The sequence below is a fragment of the Fringilla coelebs genome, assembly GCF_963513975.1.
Source record: "Fringilla coelebs genome assembly, chromosome: 19".
NCBI lineage: Eukaryota > Metazoa > Chordata > Aves > Passeriformes > Fringillidae > Fringilla > Fringilla coelebs.
The window spans coordinates 3,993,053-4,008,739 of NC_140045.1; the positions used below are offsets into that span (position 1 = coordinate 3,993,053).

General features: G+C 45.3%; 2 protein-coding genes across 6 annotated transcripts; both read right to left on the reverse strand.

Moving 5' to 3' along the window:
- Nucleotides 1-136: 136 nt before the first annotated feature.
- On the reverse strand, nucleotides 137-5,902 carry RNF135 (ring finger protein 135). Its single transcript, XM_084218562.1, has 6 exons — nucleotides 5,203-5,902; nucleotides 4,432-4,518; nucleotides 3,701-3,871; nucleotides 2,434-2,593; nucleotides 1,910-2,011; nucleotides 137-1,101 (listed from the first exon to the last, which is right to left on the reverse strand). Exons 1-6 carry the CDS (start codon nucleotides 5,758-5,760, stop codon nucleotides 566-568), a joined length of 1,614 nt encoding a protein of 537 aa, XP_084074688.1. The 5' UTR covers nucleotides 5,761-5,902; the 3' UTR covers nucleotides 137-565.
- Nucleotides 5,903-6,402: 500 nt separating this feature from the next.
- Nucleotides 6,403-13,870, reverse strand: ADAP2 (ArfGAP with dual PH domains 2). 5 transcript variants are annotated; one of them, XM_084218446.1, is made up of 11 exons: nucleotides 13,740-13,870; nucleotides 12,556-12,686; nucleotides 11,803-11,894; nucleotides 11,596-11,681; nucleotides 11,149-11,258; nucleotides 10,360-10,506; nucleotides 9,579-9,662; nucleotides 9,103-9,165; nucleotides 7,890-7,907; nucleotides 7,458-7,802; nucleotides 6,403-7,288 (listed from the first exon to the last, which is right to left on the reverse strand). In XM_084218446.1, exons 1-11 carry the CDS (start codon nucleotides 13,828-13,830, stop codon nucleotides 7,079-7,081), a joined length of 1,377 nt encoding a protein of 458 aa, XP_084074572.1. In that variant the 5' UTR covers nucleotides 13,831-13,870; the 3' UTR covers nucleotides 6,403-7,078. The 5 variants fall into 5 exon arrangements, with proteins under 5 accessions (XP_084074572.1, XP_084074571.1, XP_084074573.1 ...); XM_084218445.1 differs by having other exon boundaries at nucleotides 7,458-7,748; nucleotides 7,830-7,907; XM_084218447.1 differs by lacking the exon at nucleotides 7,458-7,802 and having other exon boundaries at nucleotides 7,830-7,907.
- Nucleotides 13,871-15,687: the final 1,817 nt, after the last annotated feature.

The following is a 15,687-nucleotide window of genomic DNA, read 5'->3' on the forward strand; positions in this document are numbered from 1 at the left end:
GAGATGATGTTCTTCTGGGACACCTCCCTGAAGTGTCAGGTCCTCAAATCCAAAGCCTATTTCATAGTTAGTGCCTACCCTAAAGGGAAGGATTTTCATAGCCAAGATCAGTAACATTCTTACCCTCTGAGCATTCCTTAATCAATCAGATCTGTCTAAAGAAAACTCACTTAACAGAAAGTAACGGCATAATCTGTTCTGTATTTTTTTATATCAATATAGGACAAATGAGGTCAATGAGAAAGGCTTATCCCCAACATTAGAGCTTCCTTAGTCCATTATTTCCTAGGAGTATCCTGGGACTACTTAAAGCTGCTTGAGAAACCCACCTGACTCCTACAGGGGTGGTTACTGCCTTTAGCATAGGCTGAAATTGCTTTAATGAAGTATGGCTAGACCAGAGCACAGCATGAAGAGAAGCAGAGCAGACACAAGTGTCAGTGGCTGATTCCCAGGAAAGCCTGGGTAGATATGCATTCATTCCTTGACACACTCCTGTGCTAAACACTGAGGCTTTTACAGAAACTGCAGTCATTGGCAAAATTGTCCCTGTTCTCAGTAGGCTTTATCTCCTGTTTGGCTGACTTATAGTTAAAGATCCATTTCTTTCTAGAGTGTACAGCCAGAAAGCAGGGTAGAGAGGATCTGAGGTACTGATTTCAAAGGTGTGCAAAAGCATTTCTTTGTCAGAGATGGAGTAAAATGACACAGTCTTCTTTTGTAGCTCCAGGAAAACTCCAACCTTCAGTGGTTTGTCCTTGTCCAATAATGTTTCTTGATTCTTATGCCATGCTGACAGCTGCTTTTTAGGACCTAGCCATTCTACACACCAGGAATGCTCAGTTCTTCCCAATTTGTCCCTTTTACCAATCATTTCATGAGCAACTCCAACAGCCCATCCATCACTGTCCTTGGTAATTACTTCCCAGTAGTGGCACCCAGTAGAGAAGCCCTGTGAACACATGACTTGGCTGATGCAGAATCTTTTGGGTGATGGTTGATAACTGGTCAGGTGGCTGGAAACCATCACTCTCCTGTTCTGGGCTGTGAGTGCCAAGCGCTCGTGTACTCTTGTGGGGTCAAAAGTCACATCATCTGCCCCTGGAAGACAGAAAGGAAAATATTCTCACATGCAGGCAACAGGAAGGCAGGTATATCCCTGGTCCAGAAGAGAAATGAAACCCAATGATCAAGCCATAAACTTGAATCAAAGTTCAAAAATCCTCAACCAAGCACTATCAACTGTATCCTGGGCATACTGAAACATTTAACAGGCACAACTGTGTAAATATCCATGACAGACTCATATGCACTCCAGTGGAAAGGTGAAAGTACCTTGCACCCTAAAAGATGGATTTTATTCCTAGCCACAATCTTTTTTAAAAAAATTACTTTTTGTCAATAACAAATGGGATGCTTATCTTCATAAAGCTTACAGTCATCTGTTCACTGGGACAAGTTCTTACATATTTTATCAGCAAAAACATGTTTTCTGTGTTAAGCTACAACTGTAGAAGTGTGTGTTGATTGCAAAAATGTTTCTGTCAAAATGTTGCAGAATTCAAGTAACAACTGGAGCAACTACTGGAGTAACTACAGCTTAACAGCAAAGATCAGTGAGGTGCAGTAATTGCCTGTACACCAGCCCAGACTCTACAGCCAGCAACAAGCCACCACACAGCTTACACAAAACAGCTTTCTTATCTCTTTTTTATCCTACATCCGCAGTCAGGTACAATGTTACATTATGTGCCAGTAACTGATTCATTCATGGCAGCTCCATTGTGTTTCCATGTTTCAGTAAACGGCCACATTTCCTGCTGATGTTGGCAGGCACAGTTTTCTTCAGCAAATCCAGTCTCAGGGTCACCTGGATGTTGTTAAGAGTCCTGCTGGCTTGGACACTTACACTGAGAAAACTGGCTGGAAATGGTTGATTCAAGACTTTCAGCTGCAGACTCTGGAGACGATGAGCTGACACTTGGTTCCTGGCGTAAGTCTGGAGGATGCACTAAATACAAAAATAAGTGAAGTGTTAAGGCATTTCTTCAAAATGTACATAGGAAGTATTTAAGCTTCTAAAGGAAAACACACCTTAAATAAACCCAGCCACTTGTTCAAGTGCAAAACAAGGAGCGGCATTTTTTGATTGTATAAATTACAAAGAACGTGTAGGCAAACATTTTTACCCAAAATTAACAAAACACTCTATGGTGGTGTGGTCAGAGGGGAATTGTCAGAAGAGTGAGATGGGTAAAGCAGTTGGATCATTCCATGAAGATAAAGCAGTTCCTGTCTTAAAAATTTTTACAGTGTTCTTTAGTTTTTTGCTGAGTATCGTGTGTCTTATTTTATTTGCACCAAGTAATTTTTTACTCTATTTGCTAGATCCGCTGCCTTTAACAAAAAGATTTCAAAATAAGGGAAACTCACCTGGTGGGAGATGCTGAGCATAATTCTCCAAGAGTAAAATTTCCAATTTTCTCTTAAGATCTTCTACAGCACTTTTGACAACATTAAGCTTTTCATCAAGTGTAATTTTATTTATTGTCAAAGGTGAGCCTTCGTACCTCTGCCTCTCACATAAGTCTCTCTAATAATGACAAAAGGATCAAGGGAAAGATGTAAACAGCAGCAGTTATTTAATGTCACAGATCAGATTATAATATAAAGCCCAAGTGGAAAAAGAGCAGTGATCTCTCCAAGAATCTGTGTATCAAAATCTTGTATTCTTTGTATCAAAAATTTCCTTTATAGGACAGTTACCTGAGCAAACCAACTAATTTTTCTTTTTTTAATATATATCTATTACAACTTCCTTAAGTATTCATATGAATACACAAAGTTACTGTTTCTTAAACTTCCTTCTTCTTATTCTAGAACTGAAACCAAAAGTTTGAAAATGTATTAGTGTGAGGAAAGAGTAAAACTAGTTTGCCTAAACTTAGAAATTGTTGAAATCTACATCTGAATTTGCTCTGTTAGTCTGTGTGTACAGTCTGTAGGAGGAAACAGCCTTTTGGAGGCTGGATTAATCTCCTTTGCAGGAGGATATCTCACATAGGCCAGATAACACTGGAAGTAGCCATTTCTCCTCACTGCCTGTAAGGGGACCCTGGATCAACTGAACTCCAATGTGGGCACCTGTGCCTGGGTCCTGGAAGTCCAATTCTGTCTCCTGGCACTGCCCCACCCAGTGAGCCCCACTCCAAATTCCTGCTGGCTAACTTGCACCACTTGGCACTGTTGTTTTCAACATCAAACCCAGCTCTGCACAATCTGAAGTGCTTTAAATGTGTCTTTTGAGAGCCCTTGAGGTGTTTTCCACATGAAAACTGTTACAAAATATTGAATAACTCTGTGAGTTTTTTAACTTGCATACCTGTGTGTAAATTCAAATTCTGGAAAATAAAAAGATCCAACTGGTTTTCAGCCCTGCAGCTCCCACCTCATTCCAGCTCAACAATATCCTTGAAAAAAATCTAGTTCTGGATTCCATTCCCAGCCTGTGCCTCTCTCAGTAATTTTTTTTTTCCTCTGAATTACTTTCTCTGCTGACAGCAAAGTCCATGGATTGGCACCATTGTCTCTATGAGAATGGTGCAGTGGGGGCCTCAAAGGTGCTCTGTACATATTCAGCTATCCCAGACAGTGAGCTTGAGTTTCTACTCATATTCTGCCACTTCATTTCATCACTTACAGTTTGGGCTTTGATGTCTGTGAGCTGGTGAATAGTCTCTTCAATTTTCTGTTGAGTAGCTTTTTGCTGTTGTTCAATGAACATCAGTGTGTTTCTCTCCTGTCTTTCAACATATTCCTTCATGCAACAGAAATCTTTAATAATCTGGCTTTTGATCTGAGATGTATATTCCTGAAAGGCAGAAAATATGGAGATCATTGTGTGGTTAGGAAAGATGCATAGAATATGAGAATTACTGCCCCTTCCAATGTACTCTTTGACCCCTGCAGACCAGAAAACTTTATTCAAAGGAATAAAATACATTTGACACTATCCTGCTTACATACAATGAGATTTTGGACATGGTAAGGATCATGAGTACTTTATGGCCAGTGGAGTCTGCTTGAAAACTCAGAAAGTTCAATATTCCTTCTTATGATTTGTAATTTGCATCTAAGTGTACCAGAAACATTCAGGCTACTCCTGGGATAAGCAGAAAAATGCAACAATGCACAATTTCAGCTGGATTTTGCGGCCATTCCAGTGGCCTTTGTGCCAGCCAAGACACAAATTAGTGCAGCTGATGCCATATATTCTCATATATATTCTTATCAGTAAAAACAGAATTGTGACAGAAAAGATGGAAACAAAAAGGCAAATTCCAGCTCTAAGCTGGAAGGCAACCCTGAAGTCAACCACATCTCCAGCCCAGAACAGTGGAAAATTACTGTAGGTGATGATTGTATGTGTACCTTTGTTTTATTGAGATCTTTCCTCAACAGCTGGATGGTCTCTGCAGTTACTTGTTGTTGCTTGGAGCTCTCCAATGTCTCTTCCTCCTTTAAAGTGACACATTGGACTATTTATCTATATAAACCTCAGAAAAAGCATAACTAGGCTAAGCTGCAGGATAATAAAAATTCCCTACGTGACTGACATTAGTTAAGCCATGGACTGTTTGAGGAGATGCCTGAAAGACACAATTCTGAGTAGGAATAATCACAATGAAGTCAACATCAACAGTCACCAATTAATTAGATGTTCAACTATAGAAGCTGGGTGGAGCTGTAGCACTAATAATGTTATGTGTCCTTTCAGCAGCCTCCAATGCAATGCTGATGCAATAAATAACACCCAGCACAAAGAAGTCACTTACTACTTCTGTGCATCAGCTGAATACGTACAGGTATTAGTTCTTCTAATTCACCTATGCAGCTCTCAATGCGACAGACAGCACGAATGAGCCCCAAACACTGTCAGCCGAACCCATCTGCTCAATGTGTTGCTGTGCGGTGGGATGGAAACCCGGGCTGTCCCGAGAGCCGCTGGGTGCTGCCGCAGAATGTGACGGGCAGGACTCCCTGCGAGTCGGGGGATGCCGCCGGGGGATGTCCCGAGGGAGTCTGGGGATGTCACCCCGGGATGCAATCCCGGAATGTCCCGGGGTGTCGCGGAGGAGCCTCAGGATGTCGGGGGGTGAAGCTCCCGGGTGTGGAGGAGCCCCGGGCTGCCTCCGGCCGTACCTTCTCCCCACGTCCCCGTCCCGCCGAGCTCAGGTCTTTGCAGGCAGCAGCTCCATAGGCTTCCGGCTCCTCTTGCGCTTCCAACTCTTCCTTCAGCTCCCGCGGGATGAAGCTGAGCAGCGCGGCCAGCTCGCGGTTGGGCCGCAGGTGCTGAGGCTCGAAGGCGCGCCGGCAGAGCGGGCAGGGGGCGCGGGGCCGCCCCGCGCAGTACTGGAGGATGCAGCCCCGGCAGAAGCTGTGGCCGCAGCCCGAGAGCCGCACGGGCTCCGCGAAGAGCTGCAGGCAGCAGGAGCACTGCAGCTCCAGCCCCTCGAGCTCGATGACGGCGGCCATGGCGCGGCCCGGGGCGGAGCGCAGCGGCCGCGCAGTTTCGATTCCCCCGGGTCCCTCCTCCGGTGCCGAGAATGGCCCGGGCGCGCCGGTTCTGCCCCGCTCCGCTCTGCCCCGCTTTGCTCTGTTCTCCTCTGCTCTTTCCACGTGCCTTGGTCGCACGATTTGGGTTGCCGGTGGAAATGGATTGTGACGCAGAACTCTCTGGAGCCTGGCCTTCACCTTCATTGACTGTCCAAAAACGTCCCTGTTATCTGCACTATTTCATTTCCGCCGTAAATTTCCCGATTTTGTAATAGTGAGAGTTGCTGACATGGGCAGTCTGCTGACCCAGCCGGGAGAGCAGTGGCACAGCATAGCACAGTGCATATCTTGTCTGACTAAGTCCAGGCTACTGGAGGGACCAAACCCTTCTGAGGTCATCCCAAGCTACTCAGGTCGTCTCAAAATAACAATTAAGACTGGCATTGTTCCTTGTACAACTCAAAAGTTGCTCTCTGTTGATTTTATGAGCTGCAGGATTAGGCAGTTTAAAAGAACTGCTGAACCACCATGTGAGCTAGAACGAATGGGGTTGTGTGGGGACAGAGCCTGGAACACAGGGAAGTTCATGGAAGCATACCAATACCCAAAACTGCTGCACATTACTCAGAGCTGGACAATGAGCTGGCTGAGAAAGGCAGAATGATGAACCGACTCAATTCCTTTGCACTATTGTGCGAGTGGGGCTGGGGAGAAAGAAGAATTAGTGTCACTAATTCCTGCAAATATTGGCACTTCTCGTTTCTGAAAAAAAGAACTATTTAGAGTATCTCAAGACCAGCTGGCAATTGTCAGCAGAAGGTGGAAGCCTCACCAGAAACTTGGTCTGCAAGACTTCCTCGATTTGCAAAATAAGGCTATCTATAAAGAAGAATTAAATGTGTGAATTACTTGCTGCTGCTTGGTGGAACCAGATCTCAGACTTTGTCTTGACGCATGGAACACTCAGTGCTCTGCGTCAGCCAGGGCAATCTCCATCAGTTCCTGCACACAGTGGTACCTAATGAGAAGGCTCCCCTGCAACACTGAACACCAGTCCTCATTCATGGAGTGTTTGCAAGCAAGTCACTGAAGAAAATACTTTTAAAACTTGCTTCTGCCTTACAATGTTCAGTTTAATCAAGCTCATTGAGCTTCATCTGTTTCTGGGTGAGCCAGATCAATGTATATTCATCCTTTACTCTCAACACATTCACCGGGGCAACATGTGGGGTTGGGCTTTGGAAAAAAATCACTGGATGTTGGATTTGCCACTCACATAAAAGCCAAACAGTAGAGACTGTTGAAAGCAAAGGAGCTAGAAGAACCTGTGTGATTCCATTACAGGACTGATTCCGTTACAGTATCCTCCACAACTTAAACTTGGCTTGTTTTTTTATTGTGCCAGAAATGTAGTGCTGTAAGAAGCATTCATCCCACTCTGCTGAAAACAACCCTGTTCCTGTGTGGCCAGAAGCTGCAGCTAGGTGGAATGTTGCTACCAGCCTGCTCCTCCCTGTGGACATCAGAGCTGGGTGATGACTCCATTCAAGGCATCCATCCACTCCCTCTGATTCCTGTCATTCTCACAGATAAACACAAATTGTCTCACTGGTGTGACCAGAGTGATCACTGGATTTTTCTTCTTCACCCAGACTTTCTGGGGCAAATCATCTCGTACTTCATATCCCTCATCCCTCCTTCCAATGAAAACCTGGCCCTGTGCAAAAGCATCCTGGAAAGAAGGAGGCAGAAGACAGCCATTAGCCAGCAGACAGTGGAGCTCCAGCAGACACTGCTCTGTCCTTTGACATGGAACAGGATCTGGGGATGCACGGAGCGGAACTGATGACACGGACTGGTGACACCAGCACGGAACACACAGAGGGGTATTTTGCACTCACAGGCATTCTTAGGAGGAGAAGGCAGGGTCCCACCCTCACAGAGCTGGTTGGTGGGTGTTCAGAAGGGGCAGGGAAGGACATTCCCATGGCTAAAGCAGTGCTAGGAAGCAGGACATTGGGGCTGTCACCTGGAATATTGCTCATCTTGGCAGTAGCAGTTACTTTTAAAAGATCTTTCTCACAGCTACTGTGCAGGCCAGAGTTCCCAACCAGCTCAGCTTCAGAGACATCCTTTCTTTGGCAAGGGAGATGGGCTCTTGAGGCTGGGCCTGCTCCAGTCTGGCAGAGCCACTGGAAAAGGTGGATGAGAACAGACCCTTCCACCTGACCTGCTTCATGAAGGGGCTGTGGAACAAAGAACACTCCTCTTACCAGTGGATTTTTAAAGTATAGCAGGTTCCTTTCCTGAGAATCCAAGCAGAACCAGCGTACCTTAAAGGCCTCCTTCTGCTGCAAGGAAATGGTAGAAATTTTTTAAAGACCCAAGTCTCAAAGCAGACTTTGGTCTATTCAAATCCCAGGACCACTTAAATTACTTGGAGCTGGAGTTCAGTTTCCTTCCTCCCTGCAACTGATAACAGGACTGCTGTGTGCAGCCCTCAGCTCTCTCTTCTCCCTGACTCAAAATACAGATTTACATTCAATGACAATCCTTTGGGCAGGGAATTAATCAAATTAACAGGATTAAGGAAGTTGCATGAAATGGATTAAAGCACTGCAGAGAACAACCCCGAGTGGTGATAGTGAAGAGAGTGAGCAATCAATTTCAACAATCCGATCAGGGAGCTTGTCCCTGGAATTTTGGGTGTATAATACCAGTTGGGTTTTTTTAGGTACTAATTCCATCAGCTACACTTGCCTGACCATTCCTGAGCTATTAATTACTCCAGGCTGAAGAGGGCTCTTCTAGGACTCAACTCAGTTTAAGAAGAATTTAGGCCTCAGAAGAAAAACACAAAATCTTTCATGCCCTGTGCAAATACCTGCAGAAGAGGTGTTGGAACATTGGCAAAGCCAAAACCCAGCATATTCAGTATCAGCACTGCACTGCTGAACTTTATAATGGGACTTGGCTCATGGCTCACTCAGAGGAGAGCAAGGCAAGAAGTGGCTGTGTTCAAACAAGACCTCAGATCTTTATCTCCTCCTTCAGCAGTACCCAAAACCCTGCTCTTATGTTCCAAGAGTACTGGACACTTCCCACAATAAAACAAACCATACTATTGGCTTCACTGTAGAGAAATTTGCTGAAATAACATTTTGCAGCTCTAAGTAGATGTGACAAGTGCAACTGACTCTTAAGTGAAACAGAGAAGTAGGACGGTCAGCACATCATGTTCTGCTGTAGCAGGAGCTGCAGTTAGCAGATGTAACAATCCATGTGGTGTTGTGTAATAGCATTTTGCATGTCCATTGACAGCTAATCTACCTTGCTTACTCCCCAAGGATTCTTCTCCCCGATCTTATTTTCCACACAAAAGAAAACATGGTCCCAAAGAACATGACAGGTTTGAATATGGTGTCTTTTATCAACCCAGGAAGCAGAGAGTCATGGAGCAAATAATTTACAACTCAGTATCATTGAACTACCAAATATTCTCTATCTGGAATGATCCTGTTTGTGTAATGCCAAATATGCACTTACTTTTGGTCCTGTTTTCTCCATATATCCTTCTTTGACAAAACTTCTTGTGATCCTGGGTATGAGCTAGGAAAACACAAACACAAAAAAAGTCTGTGCCTGTCCCAACTGAAACCAGGATAGGCTGTCTCATTCAAGATTGCATTTCTGCTCTGTTTTTGTGAAAGTTAATCACCATCAATTGTGGCTTTTGGGGTCTGGGATTTTTTTGGCTGCTTGGTAAAGGGAAGTCTGAAGTAAGAAGGAACATAACATTTTTGACAGATTACACTGTGTAAGAATCACATGGAGATTTTAAGGCCTTCGATGCTAACCAAGTTTTTGCATGTTATTCAGTATGGCTTTTCCTTCTACCTCTTCTGTCCATTCCCTGGACCCAAGGGCTGCTTTTTAAGTACCTGATTCTGTCAGAAGAAGTGAGAAAATGTTTTCCCATGATATATTTGGCTAGACTGCTTCAAGCCCTGTTGAGTTCTCACCTCAGGCTCAGGGACATTTGGGAAGGTTGTTCTGAGGTAATGGTAACGTGCTGCCCGAATAGCATTGAACCAGTCAACAATCTCCTGGGAAAACAGCAAACACAGACATAGAGATCAACAAGAAGAGTAAGAGCACTGCTTCTCCAAAACGCCTCTCTCCTTCCTTGTGACCTCTTTTAAAGAGGTACTTTCTTCCCAAGGGGCAGAGAGGGTCAGTGATTTGTCCCAGACACCTGAAAAACACTGACCCTTGAAAATAATTTAAGAATGCCCCTCCTGGGAGGTCCGAGACATTCTCAGCACGGACAGTCACCCAAGTCTGTATGCACAGGCTTTTTCAGTTGATTCAGTTATGGGTTGTTTAAAAACTCTACCTGGAAAGACACAAGAACTCTGGTGAAGGAAGAAAAAGAAGTCTAACAATATCTATAGAGATACTTTTTAAAATTATCATTGTTACCTTGGAAATAACGTAGGACAATATTCTCTATGCGTGCCAAGAATTTAACCATGAAATTGTGTAAAACCAAGAGGCAGTTACCTTACAGAGCTTTACATCCATGCACCACTTCAGACTATCCAAAGAGTGAGGTTCAATATATGCCCCAACAGAAAAGGAGCAGGATGCTACAGTTAGGACTATCAAATTCTGCAACTTCCTATATTCTACAAGTCTTCATGATGCCAACTAAAACTGGATCTAGCAGACATGGTAACTCTTCCAAAATACAGATCCAACATCTAAGCATCGTGCTTACTCCAGAATCTCCATTATATTCACCTTTCCACTTTCATGATAGACAAAAAGGTTCCTTGTTTGACCATCTGTGATGTATGTGATCTGCAGCCCATGACTGTGTCCTATTTTCTCCACCTGGAACATTGCATTCAGAGTCTCAACGCTGATAACGGCTTTTGGAACTTTGGACTGTGAAATGAAAAGCATCTCTGTATTAAAGGGAATGTATTGCAGGACAGATCAGCTGTCTAGAGACCTAGACCCCTACTGACAAGAAAGAAGACGTCCTAAAATATCTGAATATTGCATATACCTGAAATATAAAGCCTTAACTACATGCAACATAAAACCACTTAGAAAGATTCCTTCACAAATGCTGGATCACTACTAAAGAGGGCTGGGTGTGCATTGCAAGGGATAGGTCTGTCTCCAGTCTCCCAGTTAGAGAACAGTTAGGTACAGTCTCTCACAGAAAGGAGTCATATTGAGAACCCTGCTGCAGGAGCTGATGAGAGGATATTTTGGTAATATAAGAGGTAACAACTGCCAGCAGATCTCTTCTTTGTCTTGCTATTCAACTGCCAGTACCCATTTCCTTTGTTCACTAAGAGTAGGCTGCAAGGTTGAGATAAGGGATGAGAAAAAGAACTAAATCCAAAATTGCCCAATATACCACATATATTAAGGGAGAAACATGTGCACTCCTCTAAGCACAGGCTGGCCACAAAAACAGAAACAAAGCTACTTGTGCTGGGTTTTGCCCACAAAGAGCAAGGTCTGAGGGTGGGTGTTGACCTGCTACCTATGGCCAGCTCTGGCTGAAGAACTCACTTCTTTGCTGTAGTACTTCATCACCCCTTCCTTGGCGGACAGGATAAACTGCCTCTTCTGGAACTGTCTGCGTCCCTTCCCAAGCTTCCAGAGGCATCCTTCACGGCTGCCTGCAGACCAGACAGAAAAGTGTCAGAGAAGTCCTGCACAAGGCAGGACTATTTAGCTAAGGGTGATGTGGCACAGTTTCAAGTCTCTTCTCCATCTGAGAATTTTCCCCTCATGAAAAAATAAGTGGAAGAAATAGAGAACTGTAAGATCTGAATATACCCTTGCACTTGTGTGAGTGCCTTTTCTTAGGAGTTTCTTCTCAAAGCTAGGTTCAAAGCAGTGACTGCACATCCAGCAGTTCCAATGTAACAAGCCAACCTTAGAGATCTCCAAAGCTGCCAACAGAACATTGTGCTGTTGGCCTTGAGGCTGAGACCTCCCTGACAATCCTTTTACCTGCAGAACAGGGATCATGGCAGACTCCAGTGTCAAGAAATTCCCCACGCTCATATTTAGCTCTAATCCACTGCTGTCTTAAAACCCTGAAAGAGGAAAACATGGATAAAGTTGATCTGTCTCTTCTCTAGTTTCAGCAGCCAGCCAGGGAGACCTGAAAGGGAAGCAAATATAAAGGCCTGCAGCAGTGAATACACCATAACTTACATGCAGTCATGGGACTTGGGGATGTAATAGTACGGGGGGACCTTTGCCTCATATTTAGCTTTGGCCCAGAGATTCCCGTGATTCCTCATAAACTGAAATACAAAATAAATTACAGTTAGGTGTGCCACTGCAAATCAACACCATGTCATAAACATAGAATGAGACTTGTATCAAAGGGAGTGCTGCACTTTTTCTGAGTCTTGCCATAACTCTCAGTGTGTATTTATATACATTTACCAATTCCCTTTGGCATTATAGTTAGCTGTTTGTAGGTGGATGCACCTTTTTCAGTATTTACAGTTCTGAACCATGTGAGAAGGAATACAAACTGTGGTTGTTGATGAAAAGAATTAGGAGAAAATTTACATATGATCTCCCCATTCCTTCATCTTCTCCCAGATATTAACTGTGATCGTATTATTAACACAATTCAACTGCATGATGAGAGGCTGAACCAAAATTTAAGAAGAGTATGTTGCTTTCTTAATTGAACATACTACCAGGAAATATTTGTGGGTTTCTAAGTCACAGGAAGAAGCTACTGTGTATACAAAAATACACACCACAGACTGTTAGGAACATGGTCACCTATCAGTGACCAATCAGTATAATTTGATTGAGCAGGTCATAAAAATCCCCCTAAAGTAACCAATGCCATTAACATGGCTCTGTTGCACTGTCCATGGTGGATGGCACAGGCATGACATGGCAGAGAAGGTTATGAAATGTGGACAATTACTTTTTCCTCTATACCTCTATTAAACTGCTCTCCCAGAAGTCAAGCCGAAGGGATTTCACTCTGCTGATTTCAGGAAGATTGCGATGAATTCCAGAGCAATTCAAACAAATGAATATTCCAAGTTTGTAAGAAGCCCACTCTGGATCTAGATAAAAACACCAAGAATCAATTAATACACAGAAAAAGGCACAGCCACTAGCAAGGATGAAAATCCATATCTGATGCACAGCTCAGGCTTCACACCTAGTAAATTCCTCGAATCCCACCCCACTGTTTATGGCTGTCACTTCACTGTCTTCAGGGGAACAGTACCTGCTTTCCCCAGCGAAAGATGTGGCCCCTGTGTTTGTACATTCTTTAACTGCCTATTTGCTTTAAAATTAAGGTGACTCTGCCAGCAGATGAGTGGTGATGGAAAAGCTCAGCTAGTTATTAGTGCTGCATGAAAAGTTTCTGTTGCTGAACTAACAGTGGGAGGAAGGGGCCGACAGTGCGCACTACCGAGAGTACAACGGAGTACAACCACGAGCAGCGCAGACCCTGCCCGCTGCCCGCGAAGGCTCCTGCTCTTGCCTGCAGCTACATCCCCTGAAGCAGCTTTGGCAGGTGCATCCGTATAGGCACTGAGCGTTCTGGCAAGACCATTTCCTTGGCTTGCGCCACCGCCCACTTCTCCCTATCACGCTGAACAGAAGCAACTCGACGCCTTCTTCAGCTCCCGCTGGCTCCCGCCTGACCCACCCGAACGGGCACTGGCGCCAGCGCGGCGCGGGGGCTCCGCCGGCTTTCCCGTGCTTTTCTCTGCCCCAACCCTTGCGCACAGACATTCCCCGAGCTGAAAGTCCACCCCACGCACCCTCCTCCTCCTGCAGCCTCATGCCCTGTCCACAAATAACCGTGGGAAGCGCCTGGTGCTGAGGTCGTTTCCCGCCCCCGGCTGCGGCCCCGCGGGGCTCCCCGAGAGCCGTGTCCCGGAGCGGGCAGCGCCGCGGGACCGGCCGCCGCCGCCCTGCGGGACACGGAGCGAGGGGCGCGGCCGGTCCCCCGCACGGACCGAGCGGACCCAGCTGCGGACCGGGACGGGCAGCGCCCACACGGCGCCACAGGCCGAGGGGGCGGCCGTCCCCTCGTCACGGCCGCTGTCCGCGCGGAAGCGGGTCCGGGGACTGAGGGGCGCTGCCCGGCGGAGCCGCCTCACCTGGGTCCCCGCAGTCGGCGCAGCGATCGTTACCGGTCCCGGCCGCCCTCTGCAGCTCCAGCAGCAGCGCTTTGTTGTGTTCGTAGTCCATCGCCCCCGGTGCCCGACGCGGAGCCTGCGGGAGGCTCGGCCCAGCCGGCAAATGAGGAACCCGAGCGGCCCCGGACGCCCCGTCCCCTCCCGCGTCCCCGGGCGCCTCCTCCTGCAGGCGGCTCGGGGAGCGCGGCCCCCCCGGGCCGGCCCGCGCCCCGCGGGAACCCGCCCAGCCATCCTGTCCTGGCCCGGTCCCCGGCAGCTTTCCCGCAATGAGTCGGAAGTTCTGCGCTGACAGCTCATTACTAATGGACCTGTGTCCAGGAGGGCTCCTCCGCGCCCTCCAGGTTTGCTTCAGCCCCAGCTCTCTATAAAAGTTTACAAAACTTGCTGGGGACCAGAAGGGCAGTGGCGCCCCAGACATCGACCGAAAAAGCACCGGTACCGGTGGGGCAGGCGAGTCCCGCTCTCTCAACGCAGCTCTGCCCCACTGCTAGTGCTCAGCACAGGCTCTGAGGGAGCTTGGTGACCCCAAGCAGTGCCAGAAAAACTCTGCCCACGTAGCTCAACAAAGGGACAATACAGTATTTCAACCCTACTGAAAATGTTCCTCTTCCATGATAAAGCAAATGCCAAAAAGTCGTGCCTTAATATTCTGTTTATCTAAGACGAGAAAAGACAAAGAGAAAAATTTGAGACAAAGATTTTCAAGAAAGTTAATTAATTCAGAAAAACATTGAGGTATTCAAATATTTTTCTAGTTTTGGATTAAATTTAATTTGCGTTCCTATAGTGCAGTAGTATACACAATGCTTCTTTAGTAAAGTTTATCTACAATCTTGTAAAAACACTGTAATTTTGTAGATGACTAAACACTACAGTAGGCATGTATTAGCAGTATTGTGAAGTTATGAAATACACAGTAGCAGAATATCTAAAAAAGTTATTCAGCTACTTACATAGAATCTCTTTTCAGCATTCCCCCTCTAGGAGCTGTTGCATACTGGAATGTAAACGTGGATTGTATTTTCCCCAGATAATCTTGCAAGCCATACACCAAAGTTTTTTGCTAGCTTAATTTTTGTAGCGTCCTTACAACTCCTGTGGAATAAAAGGAACATTTTGTATGACATTTGGGGATTGGTTATTTTTATATATGTATTTCACAAAGACTTGAGATAGTCTTGCTCTTGAAGGAGTCCTTCCCACCTCCAACTTCTATTCTGCAGTAGCATTAACACAGCCTAAGCCTTTGGCTCATTCTTGCAACCATAACTGCTTTTTTCTATATTATTCATGGGATGGTAGAATAATGTCACCCTTATCTACATTCTGGAAAGCAATATTGGAATGACAGTAAAGAGAAAAAAAAGCTTGAAACTTGGTTGATAGTTCCCCAAGAAGAACAAAGTTGTTGGTTTTGGTTTTAAGTTGCTGTATACCTACTAATAACTGCTGCTTGAATGGGAGACAGTCATTGTGAAACTCCAGGGCTGTCTGTACTTCTGATTTCAAGACACAGAAGTTAGCTGGAGGGGCAGTACATAAACGACTAACCAGGGCCCAAACTATTGCAGGAAAATATTTTGCATCAAAAGTAGGCAAATTTCACAGTTCTGGAATGGAACTTGTGAAGCATTTCCTTCTAAGCAGAGTTACTCAAAACCAGCCCCAGGTCCCTCTTCCTCAAGCCCATCCCTCCTGGAAACTTGCTTTATTCTAGCATACAAAAGATTCTTTTGCCTGATGCATAAAATCCCAAAGGTGCTAATTTATCAGAACTCAAATTATCACACAGAGATTATCTTTCAATCAGAGTAGCTTGAGGTGATTTCATGTGGTAAATATCTGATCAAGAAGGGAAATACTTGAATTCCACCTTATTTGTGGAAGTAAGATTCCACAAGTGATTCTG